Below are 27,506 nucleotides of genomic sequence, written 5' to 3' on the forward strand. Positions count from 1 at the left end.
GCCCTGTATTAGAAACCCTACTTAAAACTTGCACACATTTAAGTGGATTACTAAATAAAGTAATATTACCTATGCCAGTATTAATCTTGTTTTCATTCTTTTAACATTTTCTAGAGCAAATAGGAAACTTTTTTTTTTTTTAGTAATTCTGCTTTTGGAACTTGAAAGCTTAGTCTTCCTTTGTGATTTGATTTCAAGCCAGGCCGGCAGGTGCTCAGGCCCAGTGGGGAGTGGAAACAGACCCCACCCCCCACTCAAGAAAGGAACAGAATGTTGGCTCTGTGTGTACATAATTTACAAAGCAAAGCCAAAAATAAGTTAGGTGCAAGAATATCATATGAATGTTAATTTACAAATAAAAGTCGAGAACAACAAGATGTTCTTTGATAGAAAAATAATTTCTTCTACTATAGGTTTCTCTGAGAAGTTCTCCATTCTTTAACTCCGCATCTCTCTAATTTCCGTTGAGCCACATTTTGACCATGGGAACATGAAAATGTCAGCCTAATTCTGGCATAGTTGGGCTGCCAATGGAAGAAGGGCCATTAAGATTGTACCTAAGAGCTCGCTGAGACCTGAGCAGCTATGTGTGGGGTTTTGTGTATTAGCAAGCACCTGTCAGAGAGTGTGTCACTCTGGCTGGAACACGAATGCCTCCTAGGGACTGAGGTTCGAAGTCTCTTAGTGGGGGTCCCCTGAGAGCCTATGGCCAGCCTGCTTCCATAGCTAATACTCAGACCCACTCACTGTACGCAGAGATCAGGACCAGAGCGCTGAGCTCAGATTCTGTTCCATGACTTGAAACTGTCATGTGTCTTACCATTACGGAAGTAAGACCACTGAGGAGTTTATAACCCCAGACAAGGGTCAGTTTAAGTGCTGTCAGGATGCCCCACCATCTGCCATGTTGGAAACTGAAAGAGGGGGCAGGGGAGATACTCAGAGATGTATCCTTCAAGTTGAGGTGTCTGAGGAAGCACTGGGTCAGCTCAGAGTGTCTAAAAGAGTGAAACATGTATAAATGGTGGCCATGAAAGTATATGCAGCTGTGCACAGTTTGTCTCCTATGATAGGGACGTGAGGAGAGGTAGAGGTGAGGAATGTGTGAAATCAAGGATCATAGAACACATAATAAATGTAAATGTTATATAATTTCAAGTATATATTACGAATGTCATTGCATTTATACCCAAGTCAGACTCATCATGTTTTGTTTCTGGGTCACAGCCTGTGGTCCTCAGCTACTTCCAGTCTGTGCTTGGGGTCGCTTCAACATTGAGCTGTTTGATTTCCAGGCGTTTGATTTGATTCTCCGTTTCCGTGCGTGGTTAACTTCTATCTTCAGTGCATTGTGGTCTGAAAAGATAGCTGATACAATTTCTATCTTCCTGATTCTATTTATTGAGCTATGTTTTGTGGCCCAGCATATGGTCTATCTTGGAAAATGTTCCAAGAATGTGGAAAAGAATGTGTATTTGGTTTGGGGGGAGTGAAGGGCCTGTACATGTCTGTGAGCCCTCTCTCTTCCATTTCTTCCTTCAGAGCCAGTGCTTCCTTGCTGAGTTTTAGTCTTGTTGATCTATCCAGAAGTGATAGGGTGGTTTTGAAGTCTCTGACGACTATTGTGTTGCTACCAGTGTCCTCCTTGAAGTCTATTACTTGTTTTAACTATTTTGCTGCTCCCTCATTGGTGCATATATGTTTCGGAGTATGATTTCTCCCTGATGTACATGTCCCTTGGTTATTTAAAAATTGCCTTATCTGTCCCTTATAATATTTTTCAGCCTGAAATCTATGTTGTCAGATACTAGTATGGCCACCCCGGAATTTTTTGAGGGAGTTGTTTGCTTGAAGGATTGTTTTCCATCCATTGACTTTGAGTCTGTGTTTGCTTTGACTTTTCAGACGTCTCTCTTGTAGGCAACAGAATGTTGGATTCAGTGTTTTAATCCATTTTGCTGCTCTGTGTCTCTTAATTGGTGCACATAGAGCTTTGATATTGGGAGACATTATTGTCATGAGGTTTTGTGTCATCTTTCTGTAGAATTTTTTTGTGCTTGTGGAGTTTGTCTTGTCTTACAGTAGCCTCTTTAGACCTTCTTTTGAAGTTGATTTTCAGTCGATAAAGTTCTTGAGCTGTTGTTTATCCATGAAATAGTGTGTCATTCCTTTGAGTCTGAGTGAGAGTCTAGCTCGATAAAGTATTCTTGGTGAGCATTCATTTCATTAAGTGTTTTCATTATATCCCACCACTGTCTTCAGGCTCAGATGGTTTCCTCTGAGAAGTCTGCTGTAAATTTAAGGAATGATCCTTTGTATGTGATTTCCTTCTTTGACCTTGCTGCTTGCAATATTGTTTATCTATCTGTGGTATTTGTCATTCTGTTTATATGTCTTGGAGTCTTTTTTTTTTTTTTGCTTTTGGGGTCACACTCGGCGATGCACAGGGGTTACTCCTGGCTTTGTGCTCAGGAATTACTCTTCACGGTGCTCAGGGGACCATATGGGATGCTGGGATTTGAACCCAGGTCGGCCGCGTGCAAGGCAAACGCCCTACCCGCTGTGCTATCTCTCCAGCCCCTTGGAGTCTTTTTATTAGGATCTCTTTTAGCTGGTGCCCTTTAGGCTTCTTGGATCTGCATGCCTGCTTTCTCCGGCTCTGGGAACTTCTCAGCAATGATATCTTTAACTGTTAGCACCTCATTGGGGCTGCCTCCCTGTCCTAAAATTCTGATGGTTCTTATGTTGTTCTTTTGAATTCATTTTGGGAATTCATTTCTCCCCTTCAAGAATACTAACTTCCTCTTTGGTGCTCCTCTGTGACTTATGTGGGGCTTCTGAGCAGCTACAGGGGATGTGTACTTTAACATTAGGCTTCTTCAGATTTGTGTGTCTACCATTATTTTTGTGAATTTGGGGAGTATTTTGATTGGAATGGGCTAGTGGACTATTGGCCTAATGTGTTTGGGAGAGCTGGGCTGTCATCATAAGATTAGGTAATGGAGGGTAAAATTTGAGTTCAAAGCGCTGTGAAAGGGGAAAATAACTGCAAAATAACTGCACCACCTCGGAGGCCATGCCCTGTACCTGTGGAGGCATGACCTGTGCTGGTCCTGGGTTAGAATTCTACTTCCAGGGCATTTCTGAAAATGCAGGAGTCCCCTCTGGTCTAGGTGCTCCTTTGGGCACCTTAGCTGAGAAGGGCCTTCCAGTTCACTCTGGCTGCTTGCTTGGCATGCCACCCCAGAGTCCATGCCTTGGGTCTGCTTCCCGGTCCTGTGGTACTCTGATGATTCTTATGTTGTTCCTTTTGAATTCATCTTGGAGGTCTCTTATTCGCCCTTGAACTATCTTGAGGTCTTTTTCCTTTGACTGTTGTTGCCTATATGCTTTCCGCAGCTCATCTTCAAGCTCAGTGGGTGCTTCAGAGTGCTGGGTCGGATGTCAAGGGGCAGGGGGGAGACCTTGTGATACTGGAGATTGGACCCCAGAATCCCTCGTGCAAAGTGTGCACTGAGCACCTCAAGCTCTCCCTCCGGCCCCAGAGACAGGAAGGCTGTTCTTCAATAGGGATTTTGACTTTTGCATGGAATAAAGTTGATGATCCACCTAGTGCCGGATCTCGTGGGATACTGAGTCTGAAAAGTCAGAGTGAGACAGTTCTCAGGACCACATCTCCTGATCTGTGCGTGAGAAAGGACAGGAGTTTTGTGCCTCACTAGAAATGGGCTTTTTGCTCTAGTGCAGCAATTCCCAAAGTGGGCAGTCTCTCTTCCTGCAAGTGCTTGGGTAATGGGTGGGGTGGGGACTGGTGGTCTTGAATCAACTGGGGGCCGCTTTTTGTCAGTTTGCTTAAAGATGGTAGGCTTCCAGGGAAGCATGAGATGATTTATTTTCTGAAAAAGCAAAGGTAAGTCAAACAAGCCTGGGCATCTCCCTGCCAAAGGAAAGCTTTAGGCTGAGCACCTTGGAAGCTGAAGGGTTACCTTCGTGTTCAAAGCTCAGAAGCCAGAGGCATCAAGTTTAGGGTCAAATGATGTAACATTAGGTGTGAAATGAAACTTCAGGGTTTCTAAATCTGAAAATAGGTGACCTAATTGCGGCTGGGTTTTTATCCCCATTTGTATCGCAGTATCATGGTTTATGAAACTGTTAATCATTCTTTCATATACGTGTCCCTCCACACCGCACCCCTCTCCAGATTCCTGCTTCCGGCCACCAGTGTCTCAAGGGTCCCTTCACACCCCCCAGGTAGTTCAGTTCTATAGACAAAATCTCTGGTTTTGATGCCTTTGTCCATTTGTTATTCCCTTACTATGGACTAAATAGTAAGGGAATAACAAATTAAGTTTCTTTAAATGCAGCATATGAGAGAGATTTTTTTTTAGTGATGGAGGTGATAACACCAGTGCACAAATAAATGGATAAAACATAACTCCTAAAACCCCACAGCAATGTGACTCGATAAAAAGTTACTGAGAACTAATTAGTATTCACTTTTCAAAGCAATACTGCTTGGGCACGTATATAAATTTTATGAGTTAATGATATGAATAATTTTGTACAAATACTTTTTAAAATTTACATGAAATAGATAAACCCCACAGATGATTTAGTAAACATGAGGAAAGGATAATTTTTTTAATTTACTTATTTTTATTTTCAAAATAAAGTTTTCAAAAAAGTTAAAATAATTGATTACATTCAATATTTCAACACCAATCCCACTTCCATTACACCTTCCCACCACCTTTATTTTGAGTTTTCCCACCACCACCCAAGCCTGTCCCAAAGGCAGACGCTAAATAACTTATTTTGTATTGCTTGTTATAAATAATTGACTAAAAATTATTCAAAAAGGTTTCCTTAGAGGAAAGTGTATGAAAATTGTTGTGTCTCATCTTGGAGTCAATAAATCCCTGAATTAGAGATCATTAACATGTTGTTAAAGTTTGAGTCTTATGTGCTTATATGTGTGTGTATGTGTGTGTACATATATTTTTTTATGAATATTGGTTGTCTTCTACCTTACACCCCACCAAATGTGGTGTGCTACTCTTGATATATCAGTGGCATCATTGTATGAAATGTTGTGTGGACATGAAAGTGGCTGCTCGCTCCTGGAATTCTACAATATTTTCATAGGGTGCTAAAAGTTAATTTTTTTTAAGCTGGATGGTGATTTATGGGTCAGAGGTAATCTGTGAAGCATGCTTCAATTCTTTTTAATTTAATGGAAAATCTGAATAGGCCTACAAAAGTATGAAAGTATATTTTATCCTGTTGGCTTTATGTTAGAAAATATTGTAGTTAATGCTTAAGTATCTGCATTAATGAGTAACATATTTTAATAAAAATGTAGAGAGATACAAAAATAATCACTTGACTAGGCATAGTAAAACATTCAAAATAAAGGAAACATTAATTCAATATTGAAAAAGTATAAAACCCTCAGCAAGTGAGGAATGAGCAGACTGTCTTGATCTGGTAAGGACAACCATAAGCACCATGAATGAACATAATCAGTGGCAAAGTGCTGAGAAGTTTGTATTTTATTATTAATTTAAAAAAGAGCACACCAATCTGTGTTCAGGGCTTATTCCTGGTTTTGTAATCAGAAATTGCTGCTGGGGACCAAATGTGGTATTGAAGCAAGAGCTTTACCACTGTAGTATCTCTCACCACTGTATTATTTCTCCTACCCAGCCTTGACAGTTCAAGAACCTCCTTAATGTATGTTGCAAAACAGGTTTCAAGACTATGAGTTCTCTAAACTGTTACCTGTCCATGAATCTCTGTGTTATTCCTCCAAATCTGAACTATAATCCAGTTGGATAGAGTATCCTTGGGGAGGTTTTTATTTCTTTGAGTTTTTTTTCCAAACTATATCTTGCTCTTCTAACTCATAGTCTCATTTGACAGGTTTGCTCGATATCTATGTGTGTTCTTTTGTATGCAGTTTTCTTTCTTTATCTTGTTTCTTTCAGTATTCTCTATCTTTAGCTTTTTTCATTCTGAGCGCAGTGTGTGTGTGTGTGTGTGTGTGTGTGTGTGTGTGTGTGTGTGTGTGTCTTGGATTTTTTCCATTTCTATTTTCACTGTGACCTTTAGGTCTCTTGGATATGGGTAACTATACTCCTCCACTCTGGGATATTCATTGTTGTTGTTTGCTTTGGTCCTGTAATGCTCAGGGCTGATTCCTGGCTCTGTGCTCAGGGATGACTCCTGGGTGCGGGGAGGGAGGGACGCTTGGAGAATCATATGGGTTGCGGGAATCAAACCTGGGTCAGCTAAATGCAGGGCAAGTGCCCTATCCATTGTATTCCAGCCCTAATTCTGGGAAATTCTTATCTATTATTTCTTTAGCTAGTGATTCTTCAACAAATTCACTTCATATTCTTCTGGGATAACAATAATTCTTATATCATTCTTCTTGAACTACTCCCATAATTCTTGGATGTACATCATTTCTTTTCAGACTCTTTTCATCTTCTCATTTTCTAGAGATTTCCTTTACATCACCTTGGAGTTCTTTTCCTCAGCTGCTGTTATTCTGCTGCTTGGACCTACTGTTGAATTTTTTCTATCACTGACCATATTCTTTTCTGTCACTTGACCATAGTTTTCTCATGTCTGCCCTCATATTTTCTTGTGCCTTGCTACCTCTGCGATCGTTTCTTTGAGCTCATTAAACATCAATTTGATATCTCTAAAGTCACTCTGTGAGTTTACAGAATTTGCTGGCACTGAGAGAGCCTTCGTGGTTTTGTTTCACTCATTGAGCTTTATGGGCTTCTTCATGGCTCCCCCCACAGTGCTCCTGCTGTGCTGAGGCTGGATCTTTGGATTTAGACCCACTGTGCATCTCTGAAAGATTATGCTGGGTATTTTTCTTTTCCTTACCTAACGGTCTTCCTCAGGTAAGGAAAGTAACTAGGAGTTCTAGTGTGAGATGTGATGCTCAGCTGCATGGTTCGGGAAGCAAGCAACAGCACAGAGAGTTTTGGGGTGTGAGGAGTGGATGTTAAGGTTGCGTGAGCAATCAGAGGATCTGAGCAGCGGAGGTGGGTCTGCTGAGATGGGAGAGGTTGGACGGGAGGATGTTGGCTGCTGTTGAATTTAACTGAAGTGTTTCACACAAAACCGACTTCAATCCAGATTGCCATCAGACCTGCCTAAAACCTAACATCAGGCTGAGGAGATAATATAGGGGTGTGTGTGCATGCACAGCCTTGCATGTAGCCAACCTCACCTTTATCCCTTACATCCAGTATCCCCGATGCATTATCAGGTTTATCCCTCCTGATTCCCCAGCGCTGTGGGGTCCAAGTAGCACCATTTCCTCAGGTCCTCCCTTTAAGTCAATTGGCTGAGGATTAGCATAAGTGGCCCCCACCCAGGAACCCCTGAGCACTGCTGGGTAGAATGGCCCCAAATAAAAAACTAATCACATTTCCTTTCTTGGATTTTGACTTAGCAAAAACTGATATGCGAATTATAACTCAATACCTCGTTTTTAAAGAAAAAAAATTAAAAATTTACTCTGAATCTTAGTTCTGTTGTTTTTAGACTCCGGAGCTATTTCCCATCTGCCTTTTAAAAGGTTGTATCGAACTTTATCATGGAAGTATCAATATTGATTTTTTTTTCATTTGTTCCCTGTCAACTTAGGAAAAACCCAGTGTCTAGGTCCTGGGCAAGGAGAAAGCATTGGAAAGAAGCACAGGAAATTGGCAGGAACTTGACAGTAGGAGGGAAGGCTTTGTGTTGACCTAATACTGCAAACATCATCTGGCCACAGGAAGAATAACAGATGACTCTAGAGAGAGACCTGATGTAGATTAAGGGGGAAATAACAGCACAGACTACGAATGGGGAAAGATACCTGCCAGCACTCTTACAGGAACTGGGCTGGTTAAGTCCACGGAAAACAGTCTAGCTCTCTTCAGATTTCTGATGTATTTGCAAGTAAAGTTAGATGCTTTAACCCAACATTATCCTACACTTCTAAAAAATAAAAGGCTGGGGAGATAGTTCTGAGGGTGCTGAGCACATGTTTAGAATGGTGGGGTCTTGAGTTTGATCCCCTCAATCATGCATGCCCCCGACCCCACCAGTGCTGGGCATATCCCTGGTGGCCTACTCTGCCTCAGAGGGTGGAACCCTAGTCCTGCACTGTCCTACCCCACCAGCTTTGTTGAGTGTGGGACCTACAAAAAGTGCAACTTGTGGCCATAGAAATAGTTCAGAGGTTAAGTGCTTACCTAGCATAGGGCGCGGGCCTGGGTTCAAATCCTGGCACCTCTGGGGCTGGAACAATAGCATAGCGGGTAGGGCATTTGCCTTACATGCGGCCGACCCGGGTTTGATTCCCAGCATCCCACATGGTCCCCTGAGCATCGCCAGGAGTAATTCCTGAGTGCAGAGCCAGGAGTAACCTCTGAGCATTGCCGGGTGTGACCCAAAAAGCAAAAAAAAAAAAAAAAAAAAATCCTGGCACCTCATATCTTGAGCACCCACTAGCATTAGCGTGACCCTTGAGTTACTAAGAGCTAGGTGTGACTCCTGAGAACTGCCGAGAACAACAGGGGTTGGGGAGGGGATGGGCAGGGGAAGGAGGAGGGAAGGTAAAGCAGGAATCAAGGTTGACAATATAAGGAGGCCCCTTTCCCAAGCTCTCCCCCGCCCACATACACGCTCCCCCTTTTAGCTCTTTTGGCTGGTCTAATAAACAGATTAATGGGAGAGGAGGGGGAAGTATGTGTGCATGGGAACCCCAGGAGGATTTGAAACTTCACAATAGCCAGGCAGGGTAGTGCTTCCATGCCATCCTGAGCCAGGGAGAACAGGGCTAGGACCAAGGACTTCAACGGGGAGAAAAACAACTTAATGGCAGTTGGAAAAGTAAATATTTCAAGTGGTTGCCATGCCATGCAGAGAAAGAGAGATGTTGAGAGGAATTTGAAATCACGGGCCTCACTCACCCCCTCAGTCCAGCGTACCTCCCTGGTACCCTTTGTTGTTGTCTCTAGGGGTAGTTGCCTTCCTGGAACAGAATCCCTTTGGCAGGCAGTTAAGGGAGAAATGAAATGGTTCTGTCTGGTGATGCTAAAACATTGCCAGTCTCAACCCAGGGGATGTGACTCTGGGGTAGAGTGCATCCCTTGCGTGAGTGAGGCTCTCGATCCCCTTCACCACAACACACACCCTAGACAGAGTCCTAAATATTCCTTATGTTAAGAGACATACTTGAGGGTGACAAATTTTACTCCCCCACATAATGAAAATTCGTGATTGCAGCTACTAAAGATTAGAATACAATTGGATGCTCAGAACTAGGTGCTCAGAACTGGTTGTCAAAGACTAGAAATAATAAAAAATACAACTTGGCGGGGGTGGAGGGGCTGGAAAGATAGTACAGCAGGTAAGGTACTTGCCTTGCATATGCCTGACCTGGTTTTAATCCCTGGCATCCCATCTGGTCCCCTGAGAATCGACAGATCTGACCCCATCCCCAAATGCAGGTCACATTGGTGCATGTGTGTTGGGGTGGGGGATAAGAAGTGTGAATGCAGCAGGGAGTGAATGCAGCACCTCCAGCCCTGCAGGCCCAGGAGTGTGTGTGGTGAAAGTGGCTTGTACAGGAGCAAGGAGACGGCACTAAGAATGCCAACTTGTAGGGGAAGAAAAAAATTCCAAGAAATTTCTGTCATTTCCAACTATTTTTGAATACCTATCCCCCTCCCCCTGGCAATATAAAAGGACAAACTCCTGTGTTTTTACTCCTGGATGTTATATAATGTGATAATCTCTCAGGAAGAACAAAACAGCACCATTAAAATTCTTTGTAGGGGTTAGTCTTCTGTAGAGGGTACTCATTCAAAGATTATTCAGTTGTTGAGAACAAAAACGAAAGTAAGAAGTTGGATGTTTTACAGACATTGCATTTGCAGTCCAGCCTGCTGGACACAAGCCCTATCTTCTTTCTCTGCCTCTTCCTCTGCCCTGACTACAAATACACAACTTAAGGATGCTATAGAAGATTCATGGGAAGTCGTGCTTGTAAAGAGGAAGGTAACAATTTAGGAAAGACCTGTAAAAATATGATCAGCACGTGTGGTATGTGTAGTATGTATGTGTGTGCGTGTGTGTGTGTGCATATGTGCGCACGTGTGTGTGGTTGTCCATTCACACATGCTGGAAACGGCCTTGACATGTGATTTATATACTTTACCTCTGAGCTACATTCCCAGAACTGCTGGAAAAGGACTATTAAAGATACATTGGTGCTAACTCACTTTTCATGAGATATGATTAGAATTGTGACACCTGAGGAGTTGGTTTGGGGGCCACATATGGTGGTGCTGGAGGCTACTCATGGTTTTGTGTTTGGGAGTTGCTCTGAGAGGTACTTGGGAATCAGGCAGTGGAGGGGATCTAACGCGGACTCCTCTTCATATGCAATTTCAAAGGCAGTTTTGGAGCTGGAGAGAACACAAAGGACTGAGTGCTTTGTGTGCAGGAGACCCACGTTTGGTCCCGCAAGCACTGCAGGAAGCAACACCTGAGCACATGCAAAAAACAAACAAAAATTTTTTTAATTAAAAAAGAAAGATGTTTTAATATTGGAGAAGTCCCATTTAGCCTCTAGCTTTGGGACTTGGGTCCCTTTGTTCCCAGTCAGATGTTGCAGTTGGACAAGCAGAAGCGGATCCTCCTTGTGGCAACCAAGGAGTGATGCTAGCATGTAGCTAGGAAGCTGCTTGCTCATCCTCTACCTCGGCCTCATGGAGCTGGCAGTGCTTCCTAGTTGCACTCTGAACATACTTACTGCATGACATGGATGAATATATAACATGTCTCCCGGCTTCTGTTGGCAATGAAAGCTGAGTTGGACGAGAAGCATAAGTAGACGTGTAACTGTGGCCCCTGTATATGACGTAGTGTTGACCCTGCATATCCCCAAGGATAGGAGTTAATTCCTCCTGTGTTTTGTATTCCCAGCGTGCTGGGACTGTGCCCACTGGAGGTATTTAGTGAGGATTTGCTGGTTCCAGGAGGATGAAAGGAATTGTGGAAAATGCTGCTGTATTTATAGAAAAATATGTTTTTCTGTTCTTTTACAGCTGGCAATGCTGCTCTTATCAAGTTTGAGGAGAAACCTCCCAAACCAGCCTTTCAAAATGGCTCACCAGCATCCTTGTATCTGAAGCCTTCGGCACCCAGAGTACACACCCACTTACTGAAAGCTCCTCTGAAAGGTATGGTCTTCAGGATGGGCTTCTAAAAGAGGAATGATAAAACTCAAATGCTTGGCTCTTCACTGTATCACTGTCTTCCCATTGATCATCGATTTGCTCGAGCGGGCCCAGTAACATCTCCATTCATCTTAGTCCTGAGATTTTAGCAGCCTCTCTTTACTCATCCTTCCCAATGGTGCCGCATCAGACTTTCTTCAGGGTCAGGGTAATGAGACCCATCATTGTTACTGTATTTGGCATATGAATACACCATGGAGAGCTTGCCAGGCTCTCCCCTAAGTGGGCAGAAAACTCTCGGTAGTTCGAGAGGGAGAACTAGGCTATAAGATGTCTTCTTCCGGGAGCTTGGTTTTATAGTCTCTGGATGTTGGCCGTTGATGGGATTACACGGCAGCCAGAGGCAGTTTCTGGGTGTAACCACCTAGCTACTGGAAAATGGGGGATCTGGGCAGAAGAGGCCAAGTCCTGATCCGAGCAGGCATGATCTCAGCCCTGAAATTCTAGTTTTCAAAATTGTTTTTATAGAATTTATAAGCTTTTATACCACAGATCTTAGTTGAGCAGAAACCAGCACTCTCTTTTTACAGCAGATACATGTTGTAGATTATCCTCACTGCTGGAAAATCCTACACACAGAATGTGGCTGTTCTGACTAGTGCTGTGCAGATGATTGCACTGTACAAGTGGCTGTGTTATGTCTAGTAGGAGCAAGCATAGTTTCTTTTCTCTTGTGACTTAGCTTGTGGCTCTGCATCTATTATAAATTTGGGTTGAACTTTTTCAATTTCACTGGCATAAACCTGACCAAATTTTAATGTATTTGATGATCATGAAGTATAGTGTAAGGATTCCCTTTGTTGTATTTTATTTTGTATCAATTTAGAGGACAAAAGTTTAAGTATACTACCTTCATTAGCTTAATATCAGGTGAAATGCATTTTAATTATTGGCAATTCCAGCAGTCACACCTGCACTATCTTTCCAGCAGTGGGCTAGTATAATGAATAACAAATGGGGTAACTCAGTTCCCTTGACATTTTACTTTAGCTGTTCTTGTCTGAATAAACAGTGTGATTTGTCCTGCTAAAATTGATTCTCTTTGTGGTGATGAATTCATACCATTGTATCACTTTTACTAGAATTATTCCTAGAGATGAAGTTGTTTTTATCTCAGTGGCATTTCCCACCTGGAACCTAAAACTTAGATGCTAATAAATTGGGATGGAAGAGCCGAAGAAACCTCAATTTTTAGATGGCTTGTTGTATGTGACATTTAAGATAAAACGTGTGTTACAAATATTTATTTTATATTTTAGGTCCTTCAAGAAAGAGTTTTTTCACAGCCTATAATACAGGTAAGTGACCATGTTAAATATGGATGAAGAAAAATATTTTTTTGTAAAGTTATGGTATCATTCTTAGTATTTCAGCTTATTCATAATGTCTCATTTGTTTTGTTTCGGGGGCATACCTGGCGCTGATCAGGACTTATTCCTGCCTTTGCTCAGGGGTTGCTCCTGATGGGCTCAGGGGACCTTAGGGTGCTGGGACTGGCCTGTGTTGGTGTATTCAAGGCAAGTACCCTCACTGCCATGTTACTCTCTTGCCTGACAGTGACTTTTCATGTTTTGTTAATAAATAGAATTTCAGGTTGTAGCATAAACCTATCACTGTCATCCCGTTGCTCATCGATTTGTTCGAGCAGGCACCAGTAACGTCTCTCATTGAGAGACTTATTGTTACTGTTTTTAGCATAAACCTATACTGGATGAATATAAGGTTCAAACTTGGGTAATAAAATTTACAAACTATCTGAAACAACATTTTACTAATACCAGGTGTATTTTTTAAAATATGATTTTTGTCCTGGGGGCCATACACAGTGTTACTGGCGGGCTACTCCAAGAGTAGTACTAGGGAAACCGTGTACCACCAAGGTTCGAACCTAGGCCTCCTACGTGCAAAGCATGCACTCAGCCCTTTGGAAATGGATAGTTTGGGGCTGAGGAGATTGTACAAGGGTTACAGTGCTTGCCTCGTACAAGCAGGGCAACAGGGGTCACCTTGCAGTTGCTGGTCCGAGTTCTGCCCCCAGTACCATGTACGGTTGCCAGAGCACCAGGAATAAGCCCTGAGCACTGCTGGGTGTGACCCCTCAATCAACAAAGCATGAAAGAAATTCTAGAAAAATTTTAAATTAATTTTTGTTATGTGATTCTGTGTAGGGGATGGGGAGGAACACTCTCCTGGCGGTGCTCAGGAGACCATGTGGTGCCTGGGATCAAACCCAGGACTTCTGCATGCAAAGCATATGCTCCAGCCCATGAGCCATCTTTCTCTTCAATACTCAGTTTTGATTTTTTGAGGGGTAATTGTGGGTCACACCTAGCAGTGCTCAGGGGTGGCTCTCAGCTCTTGATGTACCCTGGGCATCCTCTCAGCAGTGCTCAGGGGGCCCTGTGTTGCTGATTATTGAACTTGGGCTTCCTGCATCATGCAAAGCATGCTCTCAGCCCTTCCAGCTATCTTTTTGGCTTGAATTTAAATTTTGTTTTTGTTTTCTGGCATGCCTGGCAGTGCTCAGCGCTTATTCCTGGTTCTGTGTTCAGGGACTGGAGTGATAGCACAGTGGGTAGGGCATTTGCCTTGCACAAGGCCGACCTGGGTTCGATTCCTTCATCCCTCTTGAAGAGCCCGACAAGCTACCGAGAGTATGCCACCTGCACAGCAGAGCCTAGCAAGCTACCTGTGTCATATTCGATATGCCAAAAAACAGTAACAAGTCTCACAATGGAGACATTGCCCGCTCAAGCAAATCGATGAACAGTAGGATGACAGTGCTACAGATGTGAAATAGGGGGTCCAGTTTCATTCATTTGCACATATATGTGGTGAGCGGACCTTCAGCACATAGCTTGCGGTCAAACATTCACATAAACAGGTTGAGAAAGCCATTTTACAAGAACCGGAGGACTGGGACATTTTTACAAGAGCAGGATGGTTAGCCAACAGGAACAGATAGATCAGCCTTCTGGATATCTATTGTTATCTCCCCTAGTTGCCCCGGGTGCCATTAGTTACTTCTAGTTTTACCGTAAGGCCATGATGCAAGTAGATTGAAGCCTAAGCATACATAAGTGCTGTGGAGTTACAATAAAGTATTCTTCTTATTTTGCTTTTGCTCACCTCTGTGTGTGTGTGTCTCCCCTCTCCCTATCACACCCTCTCCTTGTGAGCCCCATTATCCAGTCCGCGGGATGGGACACGTATATATCCAGTTGCCACCATCATTCACCGAAAAACCCAATTTTTTTCCTTTGTTAAAAATAGCATCTATAAATATGAGGGGTTCCCCCACCCCCGGACTCTTAAATCTGTCCCATGCCTTGCCTTGTGAGTGTCACACAGTCTTGATTACTAAGGTGTTCTATTTTAAAATAGAGGATTATGAATCTTCTAACTTGTTCTTTTTCTTGACTCTTGACTATTCTAGATGATACAAGAATTTTTTTTTTTTAATTTGGCCTCATATGCAGTGCTTAGGGTACCCAGGGGTCATTGCTGGTAATTCTCCACCAACTAGACTGAACAGTTTGGTGCTAGGGCCCAGTGGTGCAGTGCTGTTCAGGCCTGAGGGTACTTAGGGACCATTGAGGTTAGACTTGGCAGTGCTGGTGCAAGGTGTGGCATGAGTGCTAGGGATCAGAGCAAGGGTATTTTGCCTGACAGGCATGAGCCTCTGACCCTGTAGCTGTCTCCCATCATATCAGCTTTGCTGTCAGCTTGCCATGTGGATAAAGAAAGATTCAACTGAGATTTTGATAAAGATTACATTGGATCCATGTATGAATTTGTAGAGCATTCCTTCATTTAAAATATTAAGGCTTTTCATCAGTGAGTGTGACACATCTACCTTTATACCTAGGTATCTTTTTTGTTTCACTCAATAGTATTTTGTATTTTTCAAAATAGGAGCTTTGCATTTCTCTTGGTGACTGTTTCTGTGTGCATTTTCCTGTGCTTTGAAAACTACCCCCAATATAGGTCACAGTCAGGGAGGTTATTAAGAAAATGAATATGCCTGTATGAATGTGAATTAGATATGAAGCTTAGAAAGAGGACCTTAATTCATGTCTCAAATCTCTAATCATATGAACGGGTATACGGAGTATTTCTTCTTTCTTTGTCACATTTTTGGGTCGGCATGATGCAAAGCATGTCATTGACCTTAGATGTATCACTAACACTTGATAGTTATAGGAGAAGAAATGGAAAATAGGAGCCATGTGGTGATTCTTTTCAAAATCTTTAATCATGGGATATGGGAAATGGGACAGATTCAAGAGTGCCTAGCTCCAATTAGTAAAATTACTAATCAGCAAGCTAATAATTGCAGTGGGGAAAAAAATGATGTACCCACATTGCAGTTTTATCTACATTATGTGCTATGTCTGTTGCGGCCAGGACTTTTCAGAGTTCTTCTGTTTGACTTACTAATAGATCAGTCTATCCTGGTATTACATGGGCCTGCTGAGGAAAATCACAGGCTGACGGCTTTGGGAGAAGTGGTATCTGAACTATCAGTGATTTAGAGTACATGGTGCTACCTCTGATCTTAGTTTTCTTTTCTGTGTGATTGAAAGGCCTGATCATCACGTCACATCAATTCTTTCATATTTGGTTGTGTTTATGTCCATCTGTTAAAGAACACAGAAGACAGTGCTGTTCAGGCATAATCCTCTGAGCGTTAACTTTTAAATAATTGTATTTTCTTTGAAATTATTTATTTCATTTTATTTTCTGAATTGAGAAGACATTTAAGAGGATGGGAAAAGGGGCAGGGCAGGAAGTCTCCTGTAGTATGGGAGGGGTGTCTCCAAATAACTCTGAGATTATTTATTTTAGAGCAGCAACCTTGAAAACCAACTTCATAATTCTTTAATTTTATTCATTCATTTGTTTATTTTTGAGGTGGTCCCGGTTATGCTATGGCTACTCCAAGGGAGTCACTCCCTGGGGTTCTAGGGCACACAAGGTGCCATGGATGAAGCTTAGGCTCCCACATTCAAAACATGATTCAACCCATGTTGAAGGTGTCTCTCTGCTCCTAGTTTTAGTAAAATAATCACTTGATTTTAATTCTGGCATTTTACTAAATTCTTGTTTAGTTTTGGAAATCACTTTTAGCCTTTTAAATTTTTTAGGGGGGTAGGCACACACCCAGTGCTATTCAGGGCTTACTCCTCGCTCTGTGCTCAGGAATCACTACTGATGGTACTTGGAGGACACCATTTGCAGCATGGAGGATAAATCACTGTATCACTGTCATCCTGTTGCTCATAGATTTCCTCAATCGGGCACCAGTAATGTCGCCATTACGAGACTTGTTGTTACTGTTTTTGGCATATCGAATATGCCACGAGTATTGCCAGGCTCTGCCGTGCGGGCAGGATAGTCTCAGTAGCTTGCTGGACTCTCCAAGAGGAATGGAGGAATCAAACACAGGTTGGCCGCATGCAAGGCAAACGCTCTACCCACTGTGCTCTCGCTCCAGGAATTTATCACCAGAGATCAAATAAAACACTGGTAGGTTAAGTTTTGCAACCAACTCTAGACTGACATCAACTGTGCACAAGGCAAGTGCCTTCCCCACTGTACTATCTTTCAGGGCCCTATAAAATTTAGTTTGTTTTCACCATAGGGGATAGTCATGGATCATGCTTGGGGGACCACACAGGGCTATGGTTCGAACTTGTGCCTCCTGCAGGCAAGGCATGTGCACCATCAACATTTTGAATTCTAATACAGGACTGCTGTATAAAGAGCCCTGAAAGGGTGGCTCCTCAGCTGCTGGGGTGGAGGCAGTGATACTCCACCCTGGGTTTTTAGAATTCTGCTCAGGAGCCAGGGATGTGACTCAATGGCAAAGTAAGCACCTTGCACACGTTTGAGCTACGTTCAGTCTTTGGTACAACAAGAAAATAAAAAGAAGGCTAGAGTTCTGTTCAAGAAAGTTATTTTTTTGTTTTGCTTTGTATTCCTGGGATCAATCCCAGGGTTTTGTGTTTGTGAGACATATGCTTTGAGCCACATAACCAGCCAAAGTTGAATATTTTACATCCTTAAAACAAATAGAGAAAAAGATCTTAGACAAAACAGAATACCACAGACAATCAAGAACCATTCATCCGGGATGGGGTGGAGTCTGTCTGGTGTAATTTATTTCAAGATGATGATGCTGTCAGATTCTAGCCAGTGTTGATGCTAAATAAAACATGGTTTTCTGCTTATGAGGAAAATGTGACACACACCACATACTGTTATTAATTGGTTCCATCACACACTGAAATTGCTTAGGACACCAAAGCACCAGAGTTGTGTTTATGCAGTATCACTCCCCCACCCCACCCCTGCCCCCAGTCACCACCACTGGCCGTTTTACACAACCCCGCACAGCCCAAGGAAATTGGATGCTTCCTGTACCCCTTTCCCAAAGTTTTGGGAAATTGAGCATTGCAAACCTGCTCTGTTGAAGTATAATGCTCTTTTGTGCTTCCTCTGTTGAAAGGGACTTAAGTATTGATTCAGGACCATCTGAACTTTTCTCCCAAACAAATGCTGATACTATTTTGATAAGAAATTAATTGGATGTTTTAAATCAGGAGGGAGTATGTTTTGCTAATGAGGCTTGTTGGGACAATGGCTGTATTTTGCCAGAAGTGGCTCACCCATGCATCACCTGTCACACAAACATATATTCCAGCTGAATTGGAGCTTTAACCAAAATGGGACCACTAAAGGTGCAATGGATTTAGATCATTGTTCACCATGTGTAGTATAAACCTCCCTACTTTAAAAGAAGATATTGTGGGGCCGTAGCAATAGTACAGTGGGTAGGGCTTTTGCCTTGCACATGGCCAGCCCATGCTCGATCTTTGATATCCCATATGGTCCCTTAACACTGCAAAGTGTGATTCCTGAGTGCAGAGCCAGTAGTAAGTCCTGAGCACTGCAAACATTTTCTTCACGAATCACAAAATCCTGTTGATCGTTGATTTCTTGAGCAGGCTCAGTAACCTCTCCATTCATCCTATCCCTGAGATTTTAGAAGCCTCTCTCTACTCGGCCTTCCCAATGATGCCACATTGGAGGCTCTTTCAGGGTTAGGGGAATGAGATCCAGTTTGTTACTGGCTTTAGCATATGAATACACCATGGGAAGCTTTCAAGGCTGTCTCATGTGGGCAGGAAACTCTCAGTAGCTTGCTGGTTTCTCCCAGAGGGATAATTAGGTTATAAGATATCATGCGGCCTGGAAGTGGCTGCACGCTTCTGAGTAGCTTGCTTTTAAGTCTCTGGATATTGGCCGTTGATGGGATTACACACACCACGGTTCCTCTGCTGGTACTTCATGCGTGAGGCTTGTCCGAACGTGTGGAGAGGGACCTTGAGCATGGCTGTGTCTAGGTTCCGGTGGTCTTCAGCCGCCAGGAGCTCTGCTCAGGGCGGGGAGGGAAGCTGGAGCCCATCCCCTCCGAGGGGCCCCAGGGAAGACAGCCAGGCGTGCGGGCAAGAGACTCTCTTTGACTCTGTAAACGTTTTCTTACAGTCCTAAAATTACTTTCCATTGCTTCTCTCTCTTTGTGCCATTGGTTGAACTTTGCCTATTATGTGGGCCTTTAAAAAAAAAAAAGGCCTTTCTGTTAATAAACTTTTTTGGAAGTTAATGTTTGTTTTTTTCTGGTTTCATGAACTCAGACAAGAACAGAAAATTAGAAACATCTAATTTTTTTTAATTGAATCACTGTGAGATACAGTTACAAAGCTTTTATGTTTGAGTTTCAGTCAATACCCACCCATCCATCCACCAGTGCACATTCTCCACCAATGTCCCCCATATTATATCCCCCCTTTCCAACCCTCCCCTGCCTCTCTGGCAGACAGTTTCTCCCATACTCTCCTCTACTTTTGAGTATTATGGTTTGCAATATAGATACTGAGAGGCTATCACGTTTGGCTCTTTATTTACTTTCAGCACACATCTCCCATCCCTAACAATTCCTCCCACCAGAAAATTAGAAACATTTAGTCAATAATTTTTTTAAAAATATCATGTCTACCTCATATCTCAGAACATTGCTGTTATTTGGGAACATTATTTCACATGCTTCACTCTTGTTTTTCACTACTGGGGATCAAAACCAGGGCCTCTCACACACTGCTTTACTTTTTTTGGGTTTCTTACACCACTCTTGGCAGTGCTCAGTGCTTACTCTTGGCTCTGATTAAGGGATCACCTGGCAGGGCTCAGGGCATTATATGGGGTGCCGGAGATGAAACCTGGGTTGGCCACGTGAAAGACAAGCCCCCCACCTACTCCAACCTCCACTCTCTTTAATTGAGATCCCGCTGATCATACAATTTTAAATAATGGGTTTTTCTTACATGACATCCTGAAATAACTGTTGCTGTACTTCATAAAAATGTATTCATAATTTTTATAGCTTGTCTTAAGGAGCCAACATTTCCTTACATTCCTCCTATTGTCCATGTTGCTCCTATCATGTTGTCTTCTTTTTTTTTTTTTTTTTTTGCTTTTTGGGTCACACCCAGCAATGCACAGGGGTTACTCCTGGCTCATACACTCAGGAATTACTCCTGGCAGTGCTTGGGTGACCATATGGGATGCTGGGAATCGAACCCGGGTTGGCTGCGTGCAAGGCAAACGCCCTACCCGCTGTGCTATCTCTCCAGCCCCGTGTTGTCTTTTTATTTCTTCTTATGTTGTCCTAATACATTGAAGTAGGTGCATAACACCAGAGGCTAACACCGAAATGTGGTTTAACGAACAGAAGTTGGAGCGTACATCTCAATGTGTTAAATAAAATCAGCATTTTGTATTATAAAAATGGAACATTTGGGACCATATCCAGGTTCAATCCCAGCATCTCATATCGTCCCCTGACCCCTGCCAGGAGTAATCCCTGAACGAAGTGCTAGGAGTAAGCCCTGAGTACAGCCAGGTATGGCCAAAAAAAAAAAAAAAAAAGAAGAAGAGGGGACACATTTTTAAGTTTTAGGTTCTCCTCTAGTGTAATTTCATAAACTTCCCTCCTCTACTTCTCCCCTCCCTTTCTCTCCCATCCCTCCACTTCCCTCACTTCTCTTCCTTCTATAGAGTGACCATACAGTAAGGGCTGATCAAGGGAGCAATCAGCCTTTGGAGCCAATTTTAAAAACCTGTGCTCCCCTGAAGCAGCATATTGTAAAAATAGTCATACCTCTCCAATATCTGCCTATTCAGTTATTTTTAGGAAGAACAGATAGAATGTGTTTAGCAGAGAAATCCTGGCACGTTGGATTGTCTGTAAAAGTTGGCTGGTGTTGCTGCCAAGAGATTGTCAAGTCTTTGTTTGATTCACCGCCAGGGGGCAGATTATGTCTCATAAAGAATTGTGACCCAGACAAAAAACTGAGCTATGAGTTTTACATCTAATGCCTGTTACTTTTGTGTGTCCTTTACTATGCAAACAAGATTTGCTTCTGACTCTCTTGCTTGACTGGGACTACTATTTATTCTTGCAATTCCTTACTCAGCTGTTAAATAGATTATTAGCAACATTTACTTTATGGCGCAGCTTAATGTAGTACAGGGCAAAATTTTAATGACTAATGAATTGATGAAATATTGCTATTTCCTCTTTTGGGTAGTCTATTCTAAAAAGCTGCCCCTTTACTAGAATAGAGTTTGCCGTTAGTTAATAATTAGAAAACACCCAATCTCACCATAATTCCATATGGTATGTTATTGTGTCTTTTAAAAATAGCATTTTAACTTTATAAAATTTATGCTGAATACATTTTGTGACTTTTTTTCTGAAAGACTTGATTTTGGGACCTCACTTGGTGGTGCTCAGGGGCTACTGTCCCTGTGCTAAGGAGTCACTCCCAGCAGCGCTTAGGAGGGACCATTTCTGTTGCTGGAGATCAAACTCGAGTCCATTACTCCAGGCCTTACCTCTTGTGCCGTCTCTCTGGCCAAGTGTCTTGGTTTCTGTAAGTTTGGGGCAGGCAGGAGAGATAGTTATAGCATATTAATATGCCAAACCATAAGGAAAGGGTTGATTTAAAAGGAAAAAAAAAAACAGTAACGCAGTGAAAGGCAACACCTAAATGTAGGTTTTGTGACTTTAATTTCTCGGTCCTTTGTGCTTCAGCTGCCTGGTGTAATGTGCGTATTTGATCAATTGTGCGTGAACATGTTGTACGTGTCCCACAACCAGCCCTGTCGCAGCCTTTGAAGCAGCCGCCGAGGGCTGAGCGGAGAGGAAGGAGGCAGCACGCAGAACTTCTCTTCCTGCCTCTGCCCTTCCCCCTCCATGCCGTGCCGAAATGCTCTGTTTCTGAGAGGATTTGTTTCCTGCACATTTTAAGAGTATTTAGTAGCGTTATTTATGGTTAACTGTTTTTATTTATTTCTGTTTCTGAGTCATTTTTTTTTAGAAAATCTTGCAAACAACCATAGATTGTTCAGCAAGATATATATGTTTTGAAATTGGGGGAAAAAACATGGTGTTTAGTCTGATGTAATTTACTCCTGATTTAATAATACTTTCTTTTTTGGTGGGGTGGGTATTTGGGACATATGAGTGGTATTCAGTGTGTAAAAACACAAAAAAGAAAAAGGAAGGGGGTCGGGGATCAATTGTGCGTGAACACCTCACCGCACCGCGCTGGGCACTGGGCACAGGGCAGCGGCGCTGACACTCCCGCCACCCGCGTTCGGTAGTCTCCAGCCGCTTCCCCCAACCCGGGGAGGTTGATGGCAATGATGAGGCAGGCGAAGGAAGGAAGGAACGGAGGCCAGACTGGTTGGTCTCAGTTGCAGTTTATTCCAGTCCCATCTCCATTCTCCTCTGATTCTCCTCCTGCTTCTTCCTCCCCCATCCTACTTCATTCTCTTTCTCCTCTGGGTCTCAATCTCGATCTAGCTTCTCCAGATCTGGCACTGGAGACTGGCTCTGGGACTGGCCCTGGGACTGGCCCTGGAACTCGACAGCACTCGCCCCCAGCCCTCCTCTCACAGCCACCTTAAATCCCCCCCCATCCAGGCTTATGCATAGGTGTGGTTACAATCCATAGGGGGTAAAGTTCTATCCCTTAGGGGATGCTTTCACTAGGACAGAATCTCTTTCAGCAGGACATCCGACCAAGAGCGGAATCCCCTGGGTGTGTTTCCCCTCTTTGTCCAACTAACATATAAGTATTCATATTATAAATCATTTTGTATGGACATAGCAAGAGATGCATTAAGCTTATAGAATTGCTCACCGGATGTCACCTCTATCTCAGACTACAGTGCCCAAGCCAGATTAGTCTTTCCTAGCCCTAGCAGGGTCCTAGTCTCGTTGTTGCTTCTGGATCATGACATAACATGTCCATGACCAAGCTCTTAACATATAATTAAGCATTAGGCACTTTGGCCAGGTCCATCTCGATGCCAGAGTAGCACATAATTCACCGCTTGCCCTGGGTCCGTCCCGTCCCTCGTTGGGACCCTACTTTTGGGGGTGCTAGGAAGTAAGGCCAGCTGAGGTTTAAGTCGAGAAAGCAGATGCCCGGGAGTGAATAATATTTGAAGCCAATTAAATCCCATGTTACCAAAGCATATTAATGTTTTTCTTTGTCCATACAAAACGGATATGTATTCAAAAGACATGAGAGGAGAAAGACAATATTAACTTACAATACAAGTTCACTGTCCTAGCAAGGTCTGACCTTACAGATTAACAGAGTTTGATTAGAGAAAGAGCAGATAAACTGGTAGAAGTGGTTACAGATAAACAAAGGAATGGGAGTGACTGATATACCTAAACTCCTAGTGGCAAGGGGAGCAGGACATACCAATGTAGTCTAGAATTGTTTAGAGATTATTACCAGATAAACCCAAACTCTGTGGCAAGGGAGAAAGGACAAACCAATGATATCCAACAATTCAGGACTTACTCCTGACTCTATCCTCAGGAGTTACTCCTAGTGGTGCTCAAGGGACCAAATATGATACTGGGGATTGAACCCAAATTGGCTACATGGAAGGCAAACTCCCTACCCATGTACTATGTCTCCAGCCCATAGTTGCTTTCTTTAAGTGAGCATTTGCCAAATTTTCTCATTTCCAAATTTTTATCTCTTTTTTTATATTTTAATGATTTTTGTTTTTACAAACCACTCCACTAAAATAAAAATGTAACACATGTCAATACATATCAATACGCCCTCCCTGCATACTTTGTTTCAGAGCATCACTGTGAGAGACCCTCAGGTTTCCTGTTAATGTCATTGGTGGCTGGAGTACATGTTCTGCATGCAGGAGCCCCGAGTTCCATCCCTAGAACTGTGTGTCTTCCTGAGCATCGGGCCAGGAGCAGTCCCCAAGTATTGCAGGGTGTGGCCCCCAAACCACCACAGCAATAAAGAGGTCATTGGTTATGAAATAATCAGGAGGTTTCTCTTGCTTCCCGTCAGGTGTGTTTTTATTCCCTTTGTAAACCAATTAGAGGGTTGAAATAATTTTTTTTTAATTTTAACCTCATCTAAGGCATCAACTTTCACCCACAGGTTTACATAGAAAACATCTGAAAACAGTGCTTAGTGTTATTAATGCAACTGTAAACAATTTCAAATTTGTCCAATGAAACACAAATTACTGTAACATGAACTCAGATTTTTCTGCTTACAAAGTAAACATTAGGCACTTGAAGTAGTTAATTTCCCTTAATGATCTTCCAAGCCCTTGCAGAATCGGTGCCATTATTGGTGGTTATATAAAGCGCCTAAGACCACCCACTTTCTCCTCCCCTTTGCCATCGCTGATGAAAACCATAATGACCCACAAGCATGCAGAGCGTGATGTCACTGGGGAGGCTGCTCGCCTCCCGAGCTGCTCCGAGGAGATTGTATTAGAAGGAAGAGCGTTGTTTTGGCGACATCTGGGAGGGGAAAGGAAGCCAGAAGCCCCGGGAGCGCGCCGGGCTGCTTTCTCCCTGCCTGTGTGTGGTGGAATGATATTTGCAACCCCTAGCTGTGGGCCCGGCCTCCAGGAGGGCTGAGTCTGGGACGACAGCATGTGAGACGCCACGGGAGCTGTTTTCCTCTGTGCCAGCTGCCCACCTGCTCTGAAGACATGTTGTTGTCTCCCAAATTCTCCCTCTCGACCATTCACGTGCGGCTGACGGCCAAGGGGTTGCTTCGAAATCTCCGGCTCCCTTCAGGCTTCAGGAGGAGCGCTGTCATTTTCCACACAGGTTGGTCTGGCTTCCAGCTCTGCCCTGGAGTGGCCGGGCAGGGGGTGGACATCTTGGTGAACTTGCAGATGTTTATCAGAAAATTCCTTAGGAGATTAAGGGAAAAAAAAAAACGCTGAGGGGGGAGGAAGAAGGGGGATAAGAATTGAATTCGCTGGCACATTTAAGCTGTTTCTCTTAGGTCTCAGCAGGGGTTGCGAGCAGATGTGTCTGGGTTTGTTTGCAGAAGGCAGGATGGTTGCCCGGGTGCTTCCCAGCGCTTTCCTCTGGGCACCAACCAGATCTGTGGCCAACTGATGCCCGTCACATCATGTTTTGTACCTCAGACGATCTAGGACAGAGGGCCCCTGTGGATGGCCGGGAGTCTGTCTCTTTCTTAGAGAGGGGGCTGCCTCGTGAGCGTTTCTGTGGTGGTTTATTCTGGAGTTTCTGGCTGGCACGGTGCGAGTTGTGTTTACTAGACTGCGAGGTTTCCTGACTTCTAAATGCCTCTGAAATAAAACACCCTCAAGGCTGTAGTGTGGTCACGCGTGAGCCGCACGTTTTGTTTTGTTTTTTTTCTAGCTTCAGTGAAAATGTTAGTGAGTCCGAGAGGCTGCCTCAGATGTCTGTGCTTGTAGCTGCTGCTTCCTGCTGTGCCGGGCTGCAAACACAGTCCGTGTGTATTTTAGGCACCCACCAACCTGCGTGCTCCCCGTGGCGGGTGCCAGCTGCTGCCTCTTGTTCCGGATGATTATTGCCCTCCTGAGCCAGGAAAGCGATTTTCTCCCTGAAAACTAGGGTGTTGGGAGAGGCGGGCTTGGCTGGTCAGTGCCAACGAGCCTGCGACGGGCAGTGTGCTCTGTCCTGTGCCTGCCGGTCCCCGTGTCTCTTGTTTTGCTCTTGGCTCAGTCCCTGGTGGTTTGTTCCCCAGCCCGGAGCCGGCTGCAGCTTTCCCAGAGGCCTCTCCCCTGGCCGTGGGAGAATTCTTATTTTTTTCCAGCGCCTCCTCCTCCTGCTTCACAGCTCCCCTTGGCCTGCCCTTTGCGCCTGCCCGCCCGCCCCTGCCTGAGGCGAGCTCTTAGGGAAGGGAACTGAGCTTGCTGGAGCCGGTGGGGGTGTGGGGTGGAGGGAGAGAGGGCATGGGGGGGCCGCGTCTCTTCCTCTTTCACCTCAGTTCCCATCTTTTTTTTTTTTTTACCAAACATAAAAAAAAAATTAAAATTAAAAAGGTGGGGAGAGAATGGAGGAAATCCAAGGGTCTCTGTATTTGCCATCACTTGTATGACCTGAAAGAGCGCCAAATAGCTTTGCACTTTAATTTTTAAAAAAGAAATACATTGGGCCAGAGAAAGAGAGAGGTAGTTCAACAGGTAAGGCACTTGCCTTGCATGCAGCCAAGCTGCATTTGCTGTCTGGCCCACACACAGTTTTCTGACCCAACCCCACCCCCAAATAAAGAATGTAGCCCATGCCCCAGGTTCAGAAGGAAACTGGGCAGTGGAGAGGTTGGATAGGGATGGGGACCCCACTTTCTGTGCCCGTCCTCACCACAGCAGGGGGTGTTCATGAATGTGACCTCACACGAGTCTCTCTGGGTCTTCTGCATCCCTGTGCCCCAGAAGCCGTGACGTCAGGACTTTGCTTTTTGGTTTTTGTGTCTTCTGAGTCCACATTGATCCCCACATCCTTTCTCAGCTTTGATTTACCAACACCCCTCGGGTCCTGAAAATTTTAGGTGGGTTTTATCAGGTTCCTGTAAAGCAGGTAGTTTTCCATGAGAAAGTTAAGCTAAGGGGGCTTTTCATACCAGAGTTTGGCTGATGGGGATAATTTAGGTATGCTTTTTTTTTTTTCTGAATTCGTTCAACAATAGTTTGATAGCTACATTTGACTGCAGTCAGACATTGTGGAGGTTGTGTGTACTCAGAGATGTTCTGACCTGTCTTGTTTTGCACCTGAAAATGGGAGGCCCAGAGAAGTGAATTAACTTGCCCCGGGGCACACAGGCAGCAAGTGGCAGAGAAGGACAGACTAAAACCCTAAACTCTGTTATAGACTGACTTATAGATTCCATCTCCTGCCTGTGAAAAGTGCCATGGTTCTGTTAGCCCTGATGAAAAGTTTTGTGGAGGAGAGGCATTTTTAAGGGATGTAAAGAAGGTAATTTCACTTACCCTTGGAAGGAAACTTTTGTGAGCTTATCTACATGGCTCTCTCAGTTTAAGGTCTGAGAAGTCTTCTGGTAAAACGGATGTTGAAGTCATTGCATTCGCTCTCATCTGTCCAGCCTGGGAGAAGAAGTGTGTGTCTGTGTCTTGGGTCTGTATTTTGTTCAAGGATGTTGATATTGGTGGTGTTGGTATTGGTTGCCTTAGTGCCAGTGGTGTTGACCTGGATTCCAAGACACCAGGATTGTAGCCTTGATTCTGCTGGTCTCCAAGTACAGGGCCTTGAACTCTTACCATGCAGGAACTACAAAATAAAAGAGTTTGAAGAGGTGATTCTGAAATTTAAATTTTAAACTCTGATTTTCCTGGATGTGGATTTATAAACACTCTGGATGTGTTACTGGAACTTTAAATTTTAACTTTTACAAATTAATTTTCTCCTGTCTCCCAAATTAAGTGAAATTTCCTGATTATTTTTCTTCATACTCTACTCTGTAATCAAACCTCAGTTTCATTTGTATCACTGTCTTTCACTTATTCTCCCCTTCTTGGTACTTTCAAGACTGGGAGTCAGACTTTATTCTTTGAAATGTCTGTTGGTTTTAGCTGGCTGCTGCTACACTAGCTCAGATTTTATTGGTAGTTTGAGGCATTTAAAATTGCTTGTCTGGGGGCTGGATCAATAGCACAGCGGGTAGGGCGTTTCCCTTGCACACGGCCGACCCGGGTTCAAATCCCAGCATCCCATATGGTCCCCTGAGCACCGCCAGGGGTAATTCCTGAGTGCAAAGC

At 43.6% G+C, this 27,506-nt stretch overlaps 1 protein-coding gene across 3 annotated transcripts in view; it reads left to right on the forward strand.

Annotated features, from left to right (window-relative positions):
• The window catches only part of MTUS1 (microtubule associated scaffold protein 1), a 179,646-nt gene that overhangs the window by 97,307 nt on the left and 54,833 nt on the right, over positions 1 to 27,506 (forward strand). For 2 of the 3 annotated variants that reach the window (XM_004610331.3, XM_004610332.2), the window contains 2 exons: positions 11,127 to 11,261; positions 12,578 to 12,616. In XM_004610331.3, the coding sequence (XP_004610388.3) occupies positions 11,127 to 11,261; positions 12,578 to 12,616 (174 nt within the window). Of the gene's footprint in view, positions 1 to 11,126; positions 11,262 to 12,577; positions 12,617 to 24,140; positions 24,565 to 27,506 lie in introns of those variants that run through there. The other variant, XM_004610333.2, reaches the window with a different exon arrangement.

Source organism: Sorex araneus, chromosome 1 (assembly GCF_027595985.1).
Source record: "Sorex araneus isolate mSorAra2 chromosome 1, mSorAra2.pri, whole genome shotgun sequence".
Lineage (NCBI taxonomy): Eukaryota > Metazoa > Chordata > Mammalia > Eulipotyphla > Soricidae > Sorex > Sorex araneus.